General features: G+C 52.2%; 1 protein-coding gene across 1 annotated transcript in view; it reads right to left on the reverse strand.

The window, feature by feature from the left end:
* Nucleotides 1–15,393, reverse strand: part of RTN4R (reticulon 4 receptor) — a 111,013-nt gene extending 95,620 nt beyond the window's left edge. Inside the window, exon 1 of the mRNA XM_077308493.1 lies at nt 14,525–15,393. Within this exon, the coding sequence (XP_077164608.1) occupies nt 14,525–14,546 (22 nt within the window). The 5' untranslated portion in view covers nt 14,547–15,393. The remainder of the gene's footprint in view (nt 1–14,524) is intronic.
* Between the last annotated feature and the right edge of the window lie 476 nt (nt 15,394–15,869).

A 15,869-nucleotide genomic window follows, 5' to 3' on the forward strand; every position in this document is an offset into this window, starting at 1 on the left:
AAGACGTCCTAGACCCAATCAAGCCTGAGCTCCTCCTAGAAGTTAAGATGACTAAACTGAGATTATCATACTTGGGCCAGATCATGAGAAGACAAGAATCAGGGGACAAGACAGGAAGGGTGTGAAAACATAGGGGCTGATGCTAGGGTTGCCAACCTCCAGGTGAGGTCTGGAATCTCCCAAAATCACAGTTCCTTTGTAACATTGCTAATGAGGAGAGTTCCCCTGGAGGAAATGGCTTCTTGGGAGAGTGGGTCCTATGGCATACCTTGCTAAGGTGCTTCCCCACCTCAAACCATACCCTCCCCAGGCTCCACCCCCAAATCTCCAGGAATTTCACAGTCTGGAGTTGGCAAGCCTAGCTGATGCCGCACATCTCTCTGTGCCTGAGGCGGGAATGCATATCCAGTCCCAAAGCCCACCCTGCAAATGTACACAGCTAAACACAATGCTGAACCCAATCCAAGTGCAACAACATGCAGGCTATTGAACGTTCTCCTCCTCATTCCTCCCCCTCCCTGCCCCTGGTCTGGAAAGCTGCCAAGCTTGGGGCCTTCCTTGACTTGGAAGAATCAAGAGAGAATCGTTTTTTTTCAATAAACACGAGAAAAGGTCTCTGCAGCATTCAATACAAATGGCTTCAACGTGATAAACAGCACCGGGGAAGGGGAAAAAGCAGATGTTTGTATGCAGTGCAAATAGACTCGGCGAGCGGTAAATAAAAGCTTGCAAAGCGACTCCCACCTGACAAGAACAGGCCGCTGTTGAATAGTTTGCAGACTCTGAACGACAGGAACGCTCTGAGCAGACGGACTAATGTGCTCGCTCCAAAGGGAAAGGAACAGACAGCCCTCTAGTGTAAAGACGAAGGTAGGAGTGCTTTTGCCTTGGCACGGGTAACGCTGGCTGCCACTCAGGGGTGGGGCTCTCCAGCCGTGCCTGTAGGAAAGCAAAGCCACATAGCTCTGAAACAAAGATGCTAGGATGCTGGAATTCACTAACCCATCGGTAAGTAAGGAGCCTTTGGTTTCCATACCAGTCCCTGATGAATGGGCTACAATTGAGTCATCCAAACAAAAACCTCTGAGAAGACACGAAGGGTAATGAATGGTTATGTCTAGGTTTGGGGAATAGGAGGCTTTGAGCAATGATCTCGGTTTAAAATGGAGCACTGGAATAGAAGAACTGGCTGTCCAGACCAGACCGCTGTCTTAAGGAGGCTAGAACAGTTGGAGTCTGAAAGTTGGATCATAAGGAAGGCCGAACATCAAAGAATTGAGGCTTTTGAACTCTAGTGCTGGAGAAGACTCTTGCGAGTCCCTTGGACTGCAAGGTGAACAAACCGGTCAGTCCTAGAGGAGATCAGCCCTGCCTGCTCCTTAGAAGGCCAGATCCTGAAGATGAAACTCAAATACTTTGGCCACCTCATGAGAAGGAAGGACTCCCTGGAGAAGAGCCTAATGCTGGGAGCGATTGAGGGTAAAAGAAGAAGGGGACGACAGAGAATGAGGTGGCTGGATGGAGTCACTGAAGCAGTTGGTGCGAGCTTAAATGAACTCCAGGGAATGGTAGAGGACAGGAAGGCCTGGAGGATCATTGTCCATGGGGTCACGATGGGTTGGACACGCAACTGACAACAATAACAACAACAACAAGAACAGGGAGGGTCGTCAGAATACACAGCCACTGGGTTCAGGGGTGGATAAAAGAAGGAATTCTTCATCCTTTACTTTATTAAACTTTGGAACTCACAGCCAGAAGTGGCAATGGTCACTGTTAAGCCCAACCTGCCCACTTTGGGGCATGGCATCTTCCATCCCCATGCAGCTCACTTGTGGGGATCCTCCTTAGGCCTCAGTAAAGAGGAGGGGGTTCTTTGCACCCACATCTTCTTCCTCCTCCTCCCTGCCAACACACCACTGCACTTGGTGTCATTTTCCCTGGCCTGTCGTAGGAGCTTCCTTCTAGACCGCCCCACTCCCCAGTAACACTGCCCCCATCATCCTACTAGCATTGGGTTCTGTCATGTCATGACGTGGTCCAATGGCCCCGCCATGCATCTGGGGCCTTTAAACTCTGCCCCCAGGTTATCCTGCCCCTTGGCTAGGAAATGGCCACTCATGTTGGCACGGTGACAAGGTCAGGCAGGGCAGGACCTCCCGTTTCCATGGCATCACTCCTCCTGAGCCCTGTCTGGTCAATGGTTCTTGGAGGAGCTCTCTATCAACAGCTAAATGGAACCTCCACATTCAGAGAGAGTCATCTCTAATGGCCACATGCTGGAGGCAAGGAACAGCGGAAGGCCGCAGCCATGATGCTCATGCTCTCCCAACCTTTCCTCATCCTGTTAGAGATGTTCTCACAGAGCAGTTTCTCTCAGCCTCCCCTCCCTCACAGGTTGTCTGTTATGGGGAAAGGAAGGGAAGGTGATTGTAACCCACTTTGGGACTCCTTTGGGTAGTGAAAAGCAGGGTATAAAAAAGCCGTTCTTCTCCCTTCCGTGTTAACATCCTCCCCTCACTATTTTAAGCATGCAACATATTTTATGCCTTCCTCTGACTCCTGCAACTGTAGCAAAAGCACACATGTTAAGTCCAATATGGAGTGTTGTCAAACAAGCACGCAAATTTTAACTTCCACAGAAATCTGCCGTGACATAAATGCTCAAGGCACTGTGTCAAGGGAAGCTCCGAGCTGCCAAGAACAGCATCCCTGTGCCCATAAGCCTTCAAACTGTGGTTGCAAACTCACCGATTAAAAACGTTTCCACCCCCCAAATCTGGTTTGCAGAAATCTGTCATTTTGATAGGGAAACACACCTCGCCTTAGACTAATTCATCACTTTTTACTCGCTTTTTAGCAGCTAAGTACGCAAATGAACTCCCAACAAAAGTGAATTGCTCCAGCAGAGAATCTCAGCCACCATATGGCTCTCTCGGGGGAAAATGAAAACATTGTTCTTCCTCAGACTGGCTTTGCAGAACCGCAGGCAGGAGGGAGAATCCGGTGTTAACCAGTCCTTTGACCTCCTTGACAATGACTGCTGAATCCCCCAAAGACCACTCTGAAGGAAACTTATACTCTCGGAATCTGGCAGGAGCTGTGCTGGCCTTTTTGGCATGGAGTCTGTATTGGTCCACCTGCCATACAAGGATTTCCAAGGAGCTGCAGCAGGCAAACAATCCAAGGCCGTTAGAGAGAATTCTACCTTGAATTCTGCCCCTTTAATATCTGTGTATCTCCAGTGCCTCAGATTCTGGGAGACATCCGAAGTTGTCTGAGCTGAGGAGAACTTGTATTTTGTTTTGCTACTTATTCCCAGGGTCGTAGCCGACCACGTATAAAACACCATGGCAACATGAACAAAACCAGAACCCCCCTCAAATCGTCAAACATTTGACCAGTGGCCATTTAACAGGCTGTCCACACAGCCCCTTGATTGAACCGGCAGGCTGTAAAATCCCATCCGGTAACGAAGAGACGCTTCCCATGCTCCTGTGCCTGATGAGAAGTGGAGGGAAGCCGTGGGACGGTGGTCAGGGTCTCCTCGCCACTGGGAAGGAGACTGCTGCTCATGAGCCGCTGGCTTGCAGTCACAAGCTTCCTTGGCAGGGAGGAAGCGGCTGGCTGGGCTTGCCCTCTGTGACAAGATCGCCATCTGCCTCCCACGGAGGTGCTCCTGGGGAGCTCGCCAAGGTCCTGCACAGCCCAAGCCAGTACATGTGACCTGCAAGCTGCTTCTACTGCAGAAGGTCTCCTGCAAACATTTAGTCTCCACATGCTCATATCTTCCTTTTGAAGAACTGGGATGCAACTGTTATACAGGGACCAGGCCTCATTTGTGGGTCACAGAATCACAGAATCATAGAGTTGGAAGGGGCCATACAGGCCATCTAGTCCAACCCCCTGCTCAACGCTGGATCAGCCCTAAGCTTCCTAAAGCATCCAAGAAAAGTGTGTATCCAACCTTTGCTTGAAGACTGCCAGTGAGGGGGAGCTCACCACCTCCTTAGGCAGCCTATTCCACTGCTGAACTACTCTGACTGTGAAAATTTTTTTCCTGATATCTAGTCTATATCATTGTACTTGTAGTTTAAACCCATTACTGCGTGTCCTTTCCTCTGCTGCCAAGGAAACAGCATCCTGCCCTCCTCCAAATGACAACCTTTCAAATACTTAAAGGGTCACCCAAGTGTGTGTGTGGTTGGGGGGGGGCAGAAAACAAATGTGCATCTATTTGCAGACCCATCCCTATCTCTACTCCTGCCTCAGAGCCATTCTTTTCTTCCTTGACTTTTCCCAAAGATTTTGAGGTCACAGGGTAAATGGGATGGCATCATGATGCAATGCAACCAATCAGCTTTGGCAATGGGATTGTGGGCATGCACCACCCACTACTATTGCAGGCAATGCTCCATGCACTGCGATGCCCTCACTCTGAGTAGGCTTAATTGTTCCATTATCTTCTTCTGCAATGCTTGGAAGACTGAAAAGTGGAGGGCAGGTTTTGTCTTTACCACTGACTCAAATGGCCACAACCCTCCACCCATCTGAGTCCTTTATATAAATAATAAGAAGAAGAGTTGGTTCTTATATGCTGCTTTTCTCTACCCAAAGGAGGCTCAAAGCGGCTTACAGTCGCCTTCCCTTTCCTCTCCCCACAACAGACACCCTGTGAGGCTGAGAGAGCCCTGATATCACTGCTCAGTCAGTACAGTTTTTGTCAGTGCTGTGGCGAGCCCAAGGTCACCCAGCTGGCTGCGTGTGGGGGAGCCCAAGGTCACCCAGCTGGCTGCATGTGGGGGAGCAGGGAATCAAACCCGGCTCCCCAGATTAGAAGTCTACACTACTAACTGCTACACCAAGCTGGCTCTCACTTACCAGGAAATTCACTTGGCAACTTTGGGGTTGTAGTGAGGATCACATAAGGAGAATGTCACCCTCCTGAGCTCTTTGGAAGAAGGTCTGAACAAAAAGCAACAAACACATGTGACCATGTATGTCAAGTGCTCTAGATATTCTAGAGCATTGTTCTAGAGAAGATGGGCCTGATATATTCCAGGTTTGTAGGCTTTGGAGGTCTGGAGTGAGTCTCCTTTGGAAAAAGCAGTCTGCCTGCTTGAAGCTGCAACCTGTAAATTCTTTAAGGGACCTAAAGACTTCTTCCTCTGAAATACAGTCCTTGACGGTCTGGCTCATGGGGAAGAAGTTGCCATTTCAAAGGATAAACATTGTCTGAACAGCTCAAAAGAAAGTCCAGTCTAACCCAGCATTTGGTTCCCAACAGTAGCTGGTGGCGGGGCCCTGGGAGCCTACAACTAAGGCATTTCATTTATACCATGTTTTTTCTCCCTAATGGGCACCTGCTGTGCCTTACACTGTTCCCTTCTCCTCTGTTTCATCTTCATGTCAATCCTGTGAGGTAGGTTGGGCTGAGAGACTGTGACTGGCCCAAGGTCACCCAGAGAGCTTCCTCGGACAAGGCAGGAGCCTGGGTCTTCCAGATCTCAGTCTGATTCCTCCTCCACATGCAGCCAGCTGTGTGACCTTGGAATCATCACAGTTCACTCAGAGCTCTCTCAACTCCGCTTACCTCATAGGGTGTCTGTTGTGGGGAGAGGAAGGGTAGGTGATTATAAGCCACTTCAGGTGGTAAAAAAAACGATGTACAAAAAACAGTTCTTCACTCTATTATCATTATTATCATTATTGTTGTTGTTATTAATCTTTACTTCAGCCCTGTGAGAAAGTCATTGCCCTTGACCTGGGCCTGGCCTTAGGTCAGCACTCCCATTGCTACTCAATGCTGGCTGTCACAGACCATCTCCCCCCTATGAACATAATGATTTCCATTATGTGTAGGTTCAGGCAGCCCTGCTCTTTGTCTGTCCAGAATATGTCCTGGAGAAGCTGTGACTGACTCCTACATGTTCAGCCCTCACAGAGCCAGATTTGGCCTCTTGGTGAGTCTCGAATGAAAGATTTCTGTTCATTCTATCAAAAGTAGCTTTTAATGTCTTCCGCCTTCTGCCCCAATGCCTAAAAGCATGGTCCGTGAATGCTTCTGCCTGCTTCCTAAATGCTCCATCCCCTTCAGAAGCATCAGAGGAGGAGTTTGGCTGTCAGAGGAGACACCCCTTAATGAAGGCCACGGTAACAGAAAACACTGCAGGTCCAGAGAGGGAAAGGAAGAGAGTCCATCTAATTCAATCAGCGCCTTCCTTTGGCAGCTTCAGTGGTACAGTAGAACAATGTCCTTGCAGCCTCGTGCAATGGACATTTGCTAACGCTGCAACCTCCTCTCCATGCAGGGTCAACGCAGAAGTTCACTCCTTCAGGTAGAGACTCTGCTTGAACTGACTGCCCATGAAGCTAGCTCAGAGGGATGGGGTCCGAGCAGGCAATACTCCCAGGCCTGGAGGTAAGTCAGGAATAGGCAACAGCTCTTATGTGCTGGGGGAAAGAAGAGCCATAAGGTATGGTTGCTGACTACCAAGAAGCCTGTCCTTATGGCCATTGAGATGCACACATAAAAGATCCTGCAGGAATCCCAGGGTGATGCAATGAGTCTCTACAGCAGAGGTGACCATACTGAGACTCTCCAGATGTCCACGGACTACAATTACCATGAGCCCCTGCCAGCATGGCTAGTTGGCAAGGGCTCATGGTAATTGTTGTCCATGGCCATCTGGAGAGTTCTACAGACTCTGTGCATACATTGTGTTTCTTTCCATAAGAGAATCATAGAATCATAGAATCATAGAGTTGGAAGGGGCCAGACAGGCCATCTAGTCCAACCCCCTGCTCAACGCAGGATCAGCCCTAAGCATACTAAAGTATCCAAGAAAAGTGTGTATCCAACCTTTGCTTGAAGACTGCCAGAAGCCAACCAATGCAGCAATATGAGGTTTGGGGCAGGTTGTGTTTAAGATGGAAAGTAACTGCAGGATTTCATTTTTCTGCAAAGGCATTTTTCTGCAAAGGCATTAATAGCAGCCATCAGAGATTGCAGATCTGGAGTTCACAGATTAGGGGGGGGCACTGAACTATCTAGTCCAGCCACATTTTCTTGCACTCAGAACAGCAGCCAGATACCATGACCATGAACAAAACAGGGTGAATATGCACGTCCTAGCAAGGCTGAATATTATTCCCGACATCATGAATCTTACCAAACTCTGCAATATTTTCATTGAGAATATTGTGACAATTATTCTACGCTGTTAGTGTGTGCTTTTTTTTTAATGGTATAATGTGTTCCCCCCTCCTAAAAAATTGCTTCCATTAAACCAATTTAAGTCTAGGACACCCATGCTGAGTACACATGTGTGTGAGAACAATGCTTGCAAACCTCTTGCTGCAGTGCACATTCAGATAAAAGTGCCCAAATGTATTTACGGATGAAACAATGATCCAGTGGTTCTGAATCTGAAGTACTACAAATCCTCAGCATGAGCTTCAACAAACGCACATGTTCAGCAGCAATGGAGACAAGTATTGCATCATGCGCTCCATAGCCTATATCTCAAGTCCTTGTCAAGCAGATTTCTCAAGAGAGTTTTTTAATCCATACACTTGTGCCTATAATATGCTCCTGGATGGACTGCCACAGGATGAGGGTGGGGGGAGATGCTGAAGGAACCCAGAGTAATGGAAGGATGAGTGGTGTTAATTAACAGAGGGCAGGATGGAACATGGAAGGATGAGACAGATAACAGCCATTGGTAAGAAGCATTCAAAGGCGCTGTTTTGCCCTGCAGGGCGCAAGAGTGTCAGAAAGAGCTTCAACGAAGCTTGTTTCGGACACTGACAAAGGCTGTAAGTAAATGCGCGGATCCATTAGAAGAAAATAAAACATGCTTCAACTAAGTATCCCCACGTAACACATATTAGGACCCTCCTGAGAGCCAGCTTGGTGTAGTGGTTAAGAGAGGCAGACTCTGATCTGGAGAGCCATGTCTGATTCCCCACTCCTCCACATGCAGCCAGCTAGGTGACCTTAGGCCAGTCACAGTTCTTTTAGGGCTGTTCTGGCAGAGCAGTTCTCTCGCACAGGGTGTCTATTGCGGGGAGAGGAAGGGAGGGCAGTTGTAAGCCACTTTGAGACTCCTCCGGGCAGTGAAAAGCGGGGTATAAAAACCCAGCTCTTCTTTTCTCACAACCTTTCTAGCTCTTCATTGGCAGCAAAGTAGGCAAAACACACACACACACACACACAAACACAGGGAGCCCCGTGTAACTCCTAAACCTCATCAAGGCTCAGAGCAGAACTGATGCACTGGCAATTGTGACAGCCCAGAAGGAACCTTTTGAAAGTGTGCTCAAACATTCACATCACTGACAAGGTTTTTACAGCCCCTTTTCATTTGTCACAACTTGTCACTGTGTTAGCATCTGATCTTCCAGCAACAGCATTACATCCTGGTTCATCAGCACTTTGGGTTTCACCACAATGGCCTCCCAAGTACCTTGAACCTTCCAGGTGTACAAACACACACACACACACACAACTAGGCCCTGCAGCACCCTCCACGAGGATCACCTGGCCATACACACAAGACTGCACAGTGCCAAGGCTACTGAAGGATCTCCAAGATGCAAAGCAGTTTCTCCGAAGCAGCAGGCCCCAACCACAGACCTCCTGGATCCTTCCAGAGACGGCCAGACACTCAGATTCATCAATCACATTTTAAACGCAGACCTTTCCAAATTTCAAAACTACATTCAAGTTCGGATGTGAATTCATTTAACGGCAGTGGCTTGCGTCGTCTCCAGTTGCCAACTGCACCAGCAGTGATGGATGGTAGAAGAGAGTTTGGATTACTGCATCAAGTTCTATGATAATCTGTTACAGGAGGATGCAGGGAGGGAGAGACACTGATACATTCCCTGAAAAATGGATTTTACTCGTTCTGTAGTGGACTGGAATAACACACATCAAGATAATGCATTCTTTTTTTTTTCTTTTTACAGCTAGGAAACGTGATCTACATCTTGAAAACTATTGTTTTCTCATCCTCTCTGGTCAGGGTGAAACCTGTGGGCTACTTGGCCAAGCCTCCAGTCTGTCTCACAAGCTGTCCAAGTCCCATTGCTTCTGATTCTCTCTGCTGCTAATTCTCTCTTCTGATTCTCTCTGCATGTTGACCATCTAGTGCTGGTGAGATAGTAAACATTGTTGCGTGCCAGCTATCAAATACTGTGAAATATCAAAATATTGAAAATCACAGTATAAAATGTCAACAAATATTTGATGACCGTTCAGCCAACACCTGAAAACCGACATCACATGACACCCACATTCACAGGAAAGAAATTTCACAAGCATCCCTCTTTCCAAGCTGAATTTCAAGGACTCAAAGCACTTTGTATGTCCACTTCTACAAGAATCCACACCACAGTCCTGTAAGGTAGTCCAGCATTACAAGCTGCCCCTGGGATTTCATTATAACCTTATATGGGGAATATGCACGCCCCCTCCCTGCCAAAAGAAGAGTTTGAGATGATTCTTTAAAAATGTAGCATGATGAGTGGAATCTCTGGGACTAATATCACTCACAAATTACAACCACAAGCCACAATGGAAGTAGAAAGGTTAGAGAATAAGCACAAGATCTGGGACACAGATTTCATCTTCCCAGGTATCAAACATGGTGCTTGGAATGCTGAATAAATGCAATAATCCCAGTCCTGAAAGAGCCAGGCAAATCATGCATGGTCTGGTGTGTCAGTGGGAGAGCATCCACTTTGCATGCACAACATCCCCTTAAGTTTAATCGCAGGCGTCTCCAGCTAGAAGGGTCAAGTAGTTAGTGATGTAGAAAACCTCTTTGTGAAAACCCAGAGAGTTGCTGCGAGGTAGAGGAGAGGGTGCTGATCTTGGCAGACCACTGCAAGGCAGCTTCATGCATTCACATGAATCACACACACAAACAAAAATGATTGTGCAAAAATACTATAAACCTCACTGCTACGTGCGATATCTAGGGGTATCCCCTGACTTTGGTGGGCTGCTATTAAACTTTCATAGAAATCCACTTTGAGGAAGAGAGGAATGCTGTGAGCCAAGTCACCAAGCTTCATCCCTGACTTGGCTTTGGGCTAAGTCCCTGGATTCACAACCTTCTTTTGCTTCTGGGGGTCAGCTTCTAGGTGGGGTTGACCTTCACTCGGCAGGCTGGATGGCCCTCGGGACCACCAGTTGCCAGCCCGTCTTTCTTTAGCTCCAACAGTTTACAGGCATTCCACAATTCCACTCCCACATGAAAAGAAATGCAGTTGGAGAACCAGATGTTCCAGCTGGTGGACGTCCATTCCTTGTATGTGAAAATCCAGGACTGCCTTAATGGGTTCCCATAAAAAAATAAAAGAAAAAAGAAACACCTGCCTCAGTAGACAGGCCACAAAGCAGTTGTCATCACACGAATGAGGCAGCCATTCAAGAACACAATACTGTTATCCTTCTTCCAAGAGCCTCCGGATGGCATCTGTAGTTCTCCCATTTTACAGTGACCCTGTGAGGTAGGCTGGATTGAGAGAGTAGCTGGCCCAAGGTCGTCCAGTGTGCTGCAAAGCTGTGTGGGGATCTGAACCCAGATCTTCCCAGTCTGGTTTTCTCTTGATCCATATTTTCCAAAGCACCAGACTGCCTGTTCAGTATGATCCTGAATTAATTCTCCTTGGCATCACTCACCCATCCATCCATCCAGCCACCCATCCATCCATCCATCCATCCACCCACCCATCCATCCACCCAGCCACCCAGCCAACCAGCCACCCACCCATCCATCCACCCAGCCACCCATCCATCCACCCAGCCACCCAGCCACCCAGCCACCCAGCCACCCATCCATCCTATTTCATGGTAAGTAACCTTCTCTTTAACTTTGAACTCAATGCCAATCCTGGGGCACATTTTTTATTCAACTACTGCAACCTTTGGATTTGGTTTCAAGCAGAAATGCCATGAATTTAGTGGTGTAGCCCTGAAGAAAGGCATGGCAGGGATCCAAGTAAAAAAACCCTCCCTCTGTCTATAGTTAATTTGGAAGCAAATGTAAAGTTCTTATTTGAGTCAAATGTTTTAAGACTTTCCAGGGAAGCAAACAAGAGTCCCAGTTGCACTACAAATGCAGACTGATTTAATGGCCAACCCCTCTCTTCAGAGAGCAGGAATGTGAGGTCTTTGTGGGAGAAATATCAGTGCCCCCACCCAAAGAAGTCCCTAAGATGCTCTGGAAAGAAGCCATGACCATTTGGTTAATGGACAGGTGAGACCCGTTTCCACCCATTCTTAGGGCAGGGTATGAAGGCAGGGCCCTCTTGAACTCTCAGGCCCTGCCACTGGTCCACGCAAAAGGGCTCATTCCTCAAGTATCTGGTCCATCTCATTCTGCAGGATTAGGCGACACAACATGTGCCTTCTTTACTGGGCCCTAATAATGCTCCTTTCATTTGGGAGAGGAAGGCCCTCTGCCAACCCTGAAAGGGAAATACGTGTTTTTGTCCCCTGCGGCACTTTTGTTAAGGCCCCAGCCCACAAAATACAAGAGAAGGTGATTTAATTAGCACCGTGCTGTCTCGGTGGAAAAGGGAAAACAAGGGGGCGTTTCGGAACACCTGGCTGCATCTGGCTGCAGCCGCCACTCATGAACACCACAAGGAGTTAGCAAATGCATTTGGGCGAGGGGAGTGTTGCTGTGTGGGCTGCTCTGTGTACAAATCCTGCACGACGGGAAGCTGAATTCTGCAGCCGGTACAAGTGATGCCAGCTAAACATATTTGCAGGGTGTTTTCCTTATTTTACATGATCTATCCTGTGACTACTCTGAATTTCCCCCCCTTGCTTTTCCTAGACATGGGGGGTGGGAAGGGAAGACATAACACAAAGCATTGTTTGTACACAAGCGTATCTTTGCAGTCATAAAAACAAAACACCGGAGGGGTTCTTTTTACAAAAAATAAAAGCACAGATTTTTTTTTTAAGAACACCAATTATGTGCTCTTGTACATATGCGTGTGTGCACACACTTCTGTGGATGCTCTTATTTATGTCCCATGGTATAACAAGTTGGCCAGGAGGGACCCTTAAGAGACGCTATTGGTTCTGTGGTGGTCCTGCAGTCCTGTCCTTTCCACGGCTTGCCTGGGGCTTCACACAAGCGTAAGGATCTGGGTGGAGAGAGCTCTAGAACAGAGGTGGTCAAACTGCGGCCTTCCAGAAGTCCATGGACTACAATTCCCATGAGCCCCTGCCAGCGTTTATGGCAGGGGCTCATGGGAATTGTAGTCCATTGACATCCTGAGGGCCGCAGTTTGACCACCCCTGCTCTAGAATCCCTTAGACAGGCATGTCTCCCCCCCCCCTCCCATTTCTACGGTGTTTTCATACACAGGCAAAACACTAGATTTCCCTTCAGTGCCTCTGTTAATGTACCAACAGTGTAAAATTTGCCTCGCAAAAATGTGTATTTGATTTCTCTGCTGAGACCTCACTGCATTCGCACATGGCCGAGATAATGCAGGAGATGCTTTTGGAATCTCTCCTAGGGGGGAAGAAGGGCTTGGGGCAAAAAGGCTGGGATATTTACAGGGCTGGGTGGAGATAGTTTGGGGCTGGAGGTGACAGATCCGAAAGGCAGCCCCACCGCCCTCCAGAAGCGCTCCTGCTGCTGCAAAGGGCAGCCGGACAGGCGGGTGGCCCCGGAGCCCCCTGCGCTGCTCAGCTGCAGCCTCCTTGGGACAAGACTTGGCGCCGCGGCTCCGCTCGGGAGCTTATCGGCGGAACACCCAGTCCTGCTCCCCCCTTCTTCTGCCAACAGGCGACACGCAGCGCAGCGCACCGCTGCGCGCTCTCCGGCAAGCCAGCAGCCCTTCATGCCGACGACACGCCGGAACCAAAGCGGTGCTCAACCGAACTACGCCGCGTTTGCGTCCCGCGCGCCTCCTTGCGCTGAAGCCACAATCCAGTTTAGCGCCTCTTTCTACACAGCTGGGCATTGGGACCCAAGAGGGGAGCTTGCCCCCCACAAAAAAAAACACATGCCCCCCCCATTTCCCATGCAGTCCCCGAAGCCTATTCGGGACTCTCCCATCGGGGCTTGGCCCCTTTTGCCACCCACAGGGCACCCTTGCACAGCCCCCGGGAGGGAGACCCCTGGATTTCCCTTCCCTCGACCAGGGGCACTCCTCCCGGCCCTCCCGGCCGCGCCTGGAATTGCACTTCAGCCAAGGCATGGGAACGAACGGATCTTGGGCGCCTTTGCAGACCCTTGGTCCCGTCCCCTCCCCCCGTTCCCCCGCTGTCCGCAGACTAGACGTGAGGGGCGTTCGGCTCCCTCGGCCCTCGAGGATTCTGTGGTCTCACCCGCCCAGCAGGAGGCCCACCTCGCTTTGGAAAATCCCCCATTAAAAACCGGATTCCGATCAGGATGGACAAGCGCCCTTCCCCTCTCCCAGATCTGGCCGCATCTGAGAAAATTAGGAGCTCACACTAGGAAAAACCATGGATGGGTAGACGAAGAAGACCCTCCCGGACCCTCAGCGCGGGGGAGGCCTCCGTCCAACCAGGAGTCTTCCCCTCCCAAGTCCAAGGTGGGAGCCGAGAGGGTCGGGGCTGCCGCTAGCCGAAGTCCCCCCCTTCCCCCCCCCCCCTCCGTCCGCCGTCGCCCCTCACAAGAGCGCCTCTGCAGACACCTGCCGGAGCTGCAAGGCTGGAACTCCTCTGGGGGGCGCTCCTGAGAAACCCCGGCAAGCTGGACAAACCGTGGGGGCAAACCGTGGCCGAAACCGGAGCGCGCGTCTCTTCTTCGCCCTTCACTTTGGGCAACCCGCGAAAGGACCCTTCTCCCCCTGCAGGCCCCAAGGCAGGGTCTCCAGGCTTCCGCTCCCACTCTCGATCGGCGGCGCAACCAAAAAATGACGCCGACCCGAGGGCCACTGGCACACACACACATGGTTGGGCCCCTTTCCTTCCAGAGGTCTTCACCCCCACCTCCATCTCCATCTCCACCCCCGGCCACGCACAGGCACACGGCCGCTGGCTGGCGAGGGCGCCCCCTTGGCTGGCTTCGGGCAGTTTCCGGACATGGCACCAAGGTCCCCGTCAAGGCACCAGCCCGGCTCCTGTTCCTGCTCCTGCTGAGCCTGCCTGACAAGTCTCGCACGCCGAATCGGGCTCTCCTTTGCTGTCGCCCGCCACAACCCTTCGTCCCCCACATCGGGGCCACATCCCGCACTAGGGCGAGAGTCAAAAGGCAGCGGCGGGGGTCTGTCCCGCAAGGGGCTTCCTTCCTCCCGCCCATCGTTGGCGGCTCCCTACCCCCACACCATCACCACCGTCCTGTCCAGGGCACACCGGACCAATCGCTGAAGGGATGCCCTCTCCAGCTGGGCACTCGGCCTCCTCTGCCCGGCCGCCCCCCCCCCGGTCCCCCAGCCCCGCGGCCGGCCACTGTCGCGCTGGCCCTGCAGGAGGAAAAGTTGCCACCTCGGAACTTGAGCACCCGCCGGCGCAGCCCCCTACCTTCAGCGCTCGCCCTCTTCATTTTAGGGGCTCGGGAAGGCACGTCTCGGAGGACAAAGGGGCACCAATCCGTCCTTCCTTCCTCGACAGGGAGGCGCAGCGGAGCCTCATGCAAACTTCCAGCCGAGCGCGGGCGCGGGGCTCTGGCCTCTGCCCGTCGGGCTCATCGGGAGGACGCGGCGCAGCAGTCCCGCCGCCGGAGCCAGCATCCAGGCGGACAAGCGGCAGCCGAGCGAGCCTCCTCCGAACGAGCGGGCGCCGCCGGGCTGGGCTGCGGATGCAGCTGCGGCGCGCTCCGCCAGGCGGGCAGGCGAAGCTCCAGTCCCGGCTGCCCTCGAGCCTGGCCGGCCGGTGCTTGAGAGCCCGCGTCGGGGTTGCTCGGGCGGGCGGCTGCTCGGCTGCTCGGCGGCGGCGCGGGCGGTCCGGGAGGCGAGCGGCCGGGGAAGCTGGTCGGGGCTGCTGGAGCGGGGGACGGCGAGGTGATGAATGTTTTATGGGATCATGTGGTTTGACGTGAGAGGAATCGGCCTAGATCGGATTTACTGGCTGCAGGAGAGCGAGAGCGAGAGCGAGGGAGCGCGGGAGGGAATGAGGGAGGGGGAGAGAGGGAGGAGAAAGGGAGGAGTGGCCGTGAGCGTCGGAAGCCGAGCGCCTGGCCAGGCGGTGCGCCGACCGCGTCCCGCCAAGAGGGGTCCTGCGCCGAGGCCTCCCGCAGGCTCAGGAGTCACCCCGGAGTCCCGCAGCCCTGCAGGCAGGAGGACGACAGCGCCGGACCGCACCCACGCCGCGCCCGGGGCCCGGGAACTCTTCTCCAGCCCGGCCGCTCGGGAGGGAAGCCGGGGGCGCCAGTCCTGTCGGAAGCCGCGGCCAGGAAGCGGGCGGGGCGTGTGTAAGGAGGGGGGGGGGGGTCCCGGGCCCCTCCCGTCCGGGGGAAGCCGGCGACGGGGAGTGGGGCGAGGGCTGCTGCTGCTGCTGCTGGGGCCGCTCTCTCGGGCAGACGGCTTCTTCCCCCACGCGGCGCTGGGAGCCCAGGCAGGGGCGCATTCCTGGAGGGACGGTGCCACCTATAGGACACCGGGGAAAGAGCCCGCAGTGGAGAGGGGCTGGGCGGGCAGGACGGAAGAAACGGATCGCGCTGTCTTCCTCCGGGGCGGGGGGATTCCTGGACAGCAGCCGCCACGCCTTGGCCATTCGCGCAGCGTCCGCACTCGCTCGGCATCCTGCGATTCCTTCAGTCTGGACTGGAGCGTCCTTGCCCTGAATTCACAACACGGGTGGTCCCCCGCCACCCCCCTTTCCTGACGCGAGTTGGGCTGATCTTTTTTTTGGGGGGGGGGACACCACA

This window comes from Paroedura picta, chromosome 13 (genome assembly GCF_049243985.1).
Source record: "Paroedura picta isolate Pp20150507F chromosome 13, Ppicta_v3.0, whole genome shotgun sequence".
Taxonomy (NCBI): domain Eukaryota; kingdom Metazoa; phylum Chordata; class Lepidosauria; order Squamata; family Gekkonidae; genus Paroedura; species Paroedura picta.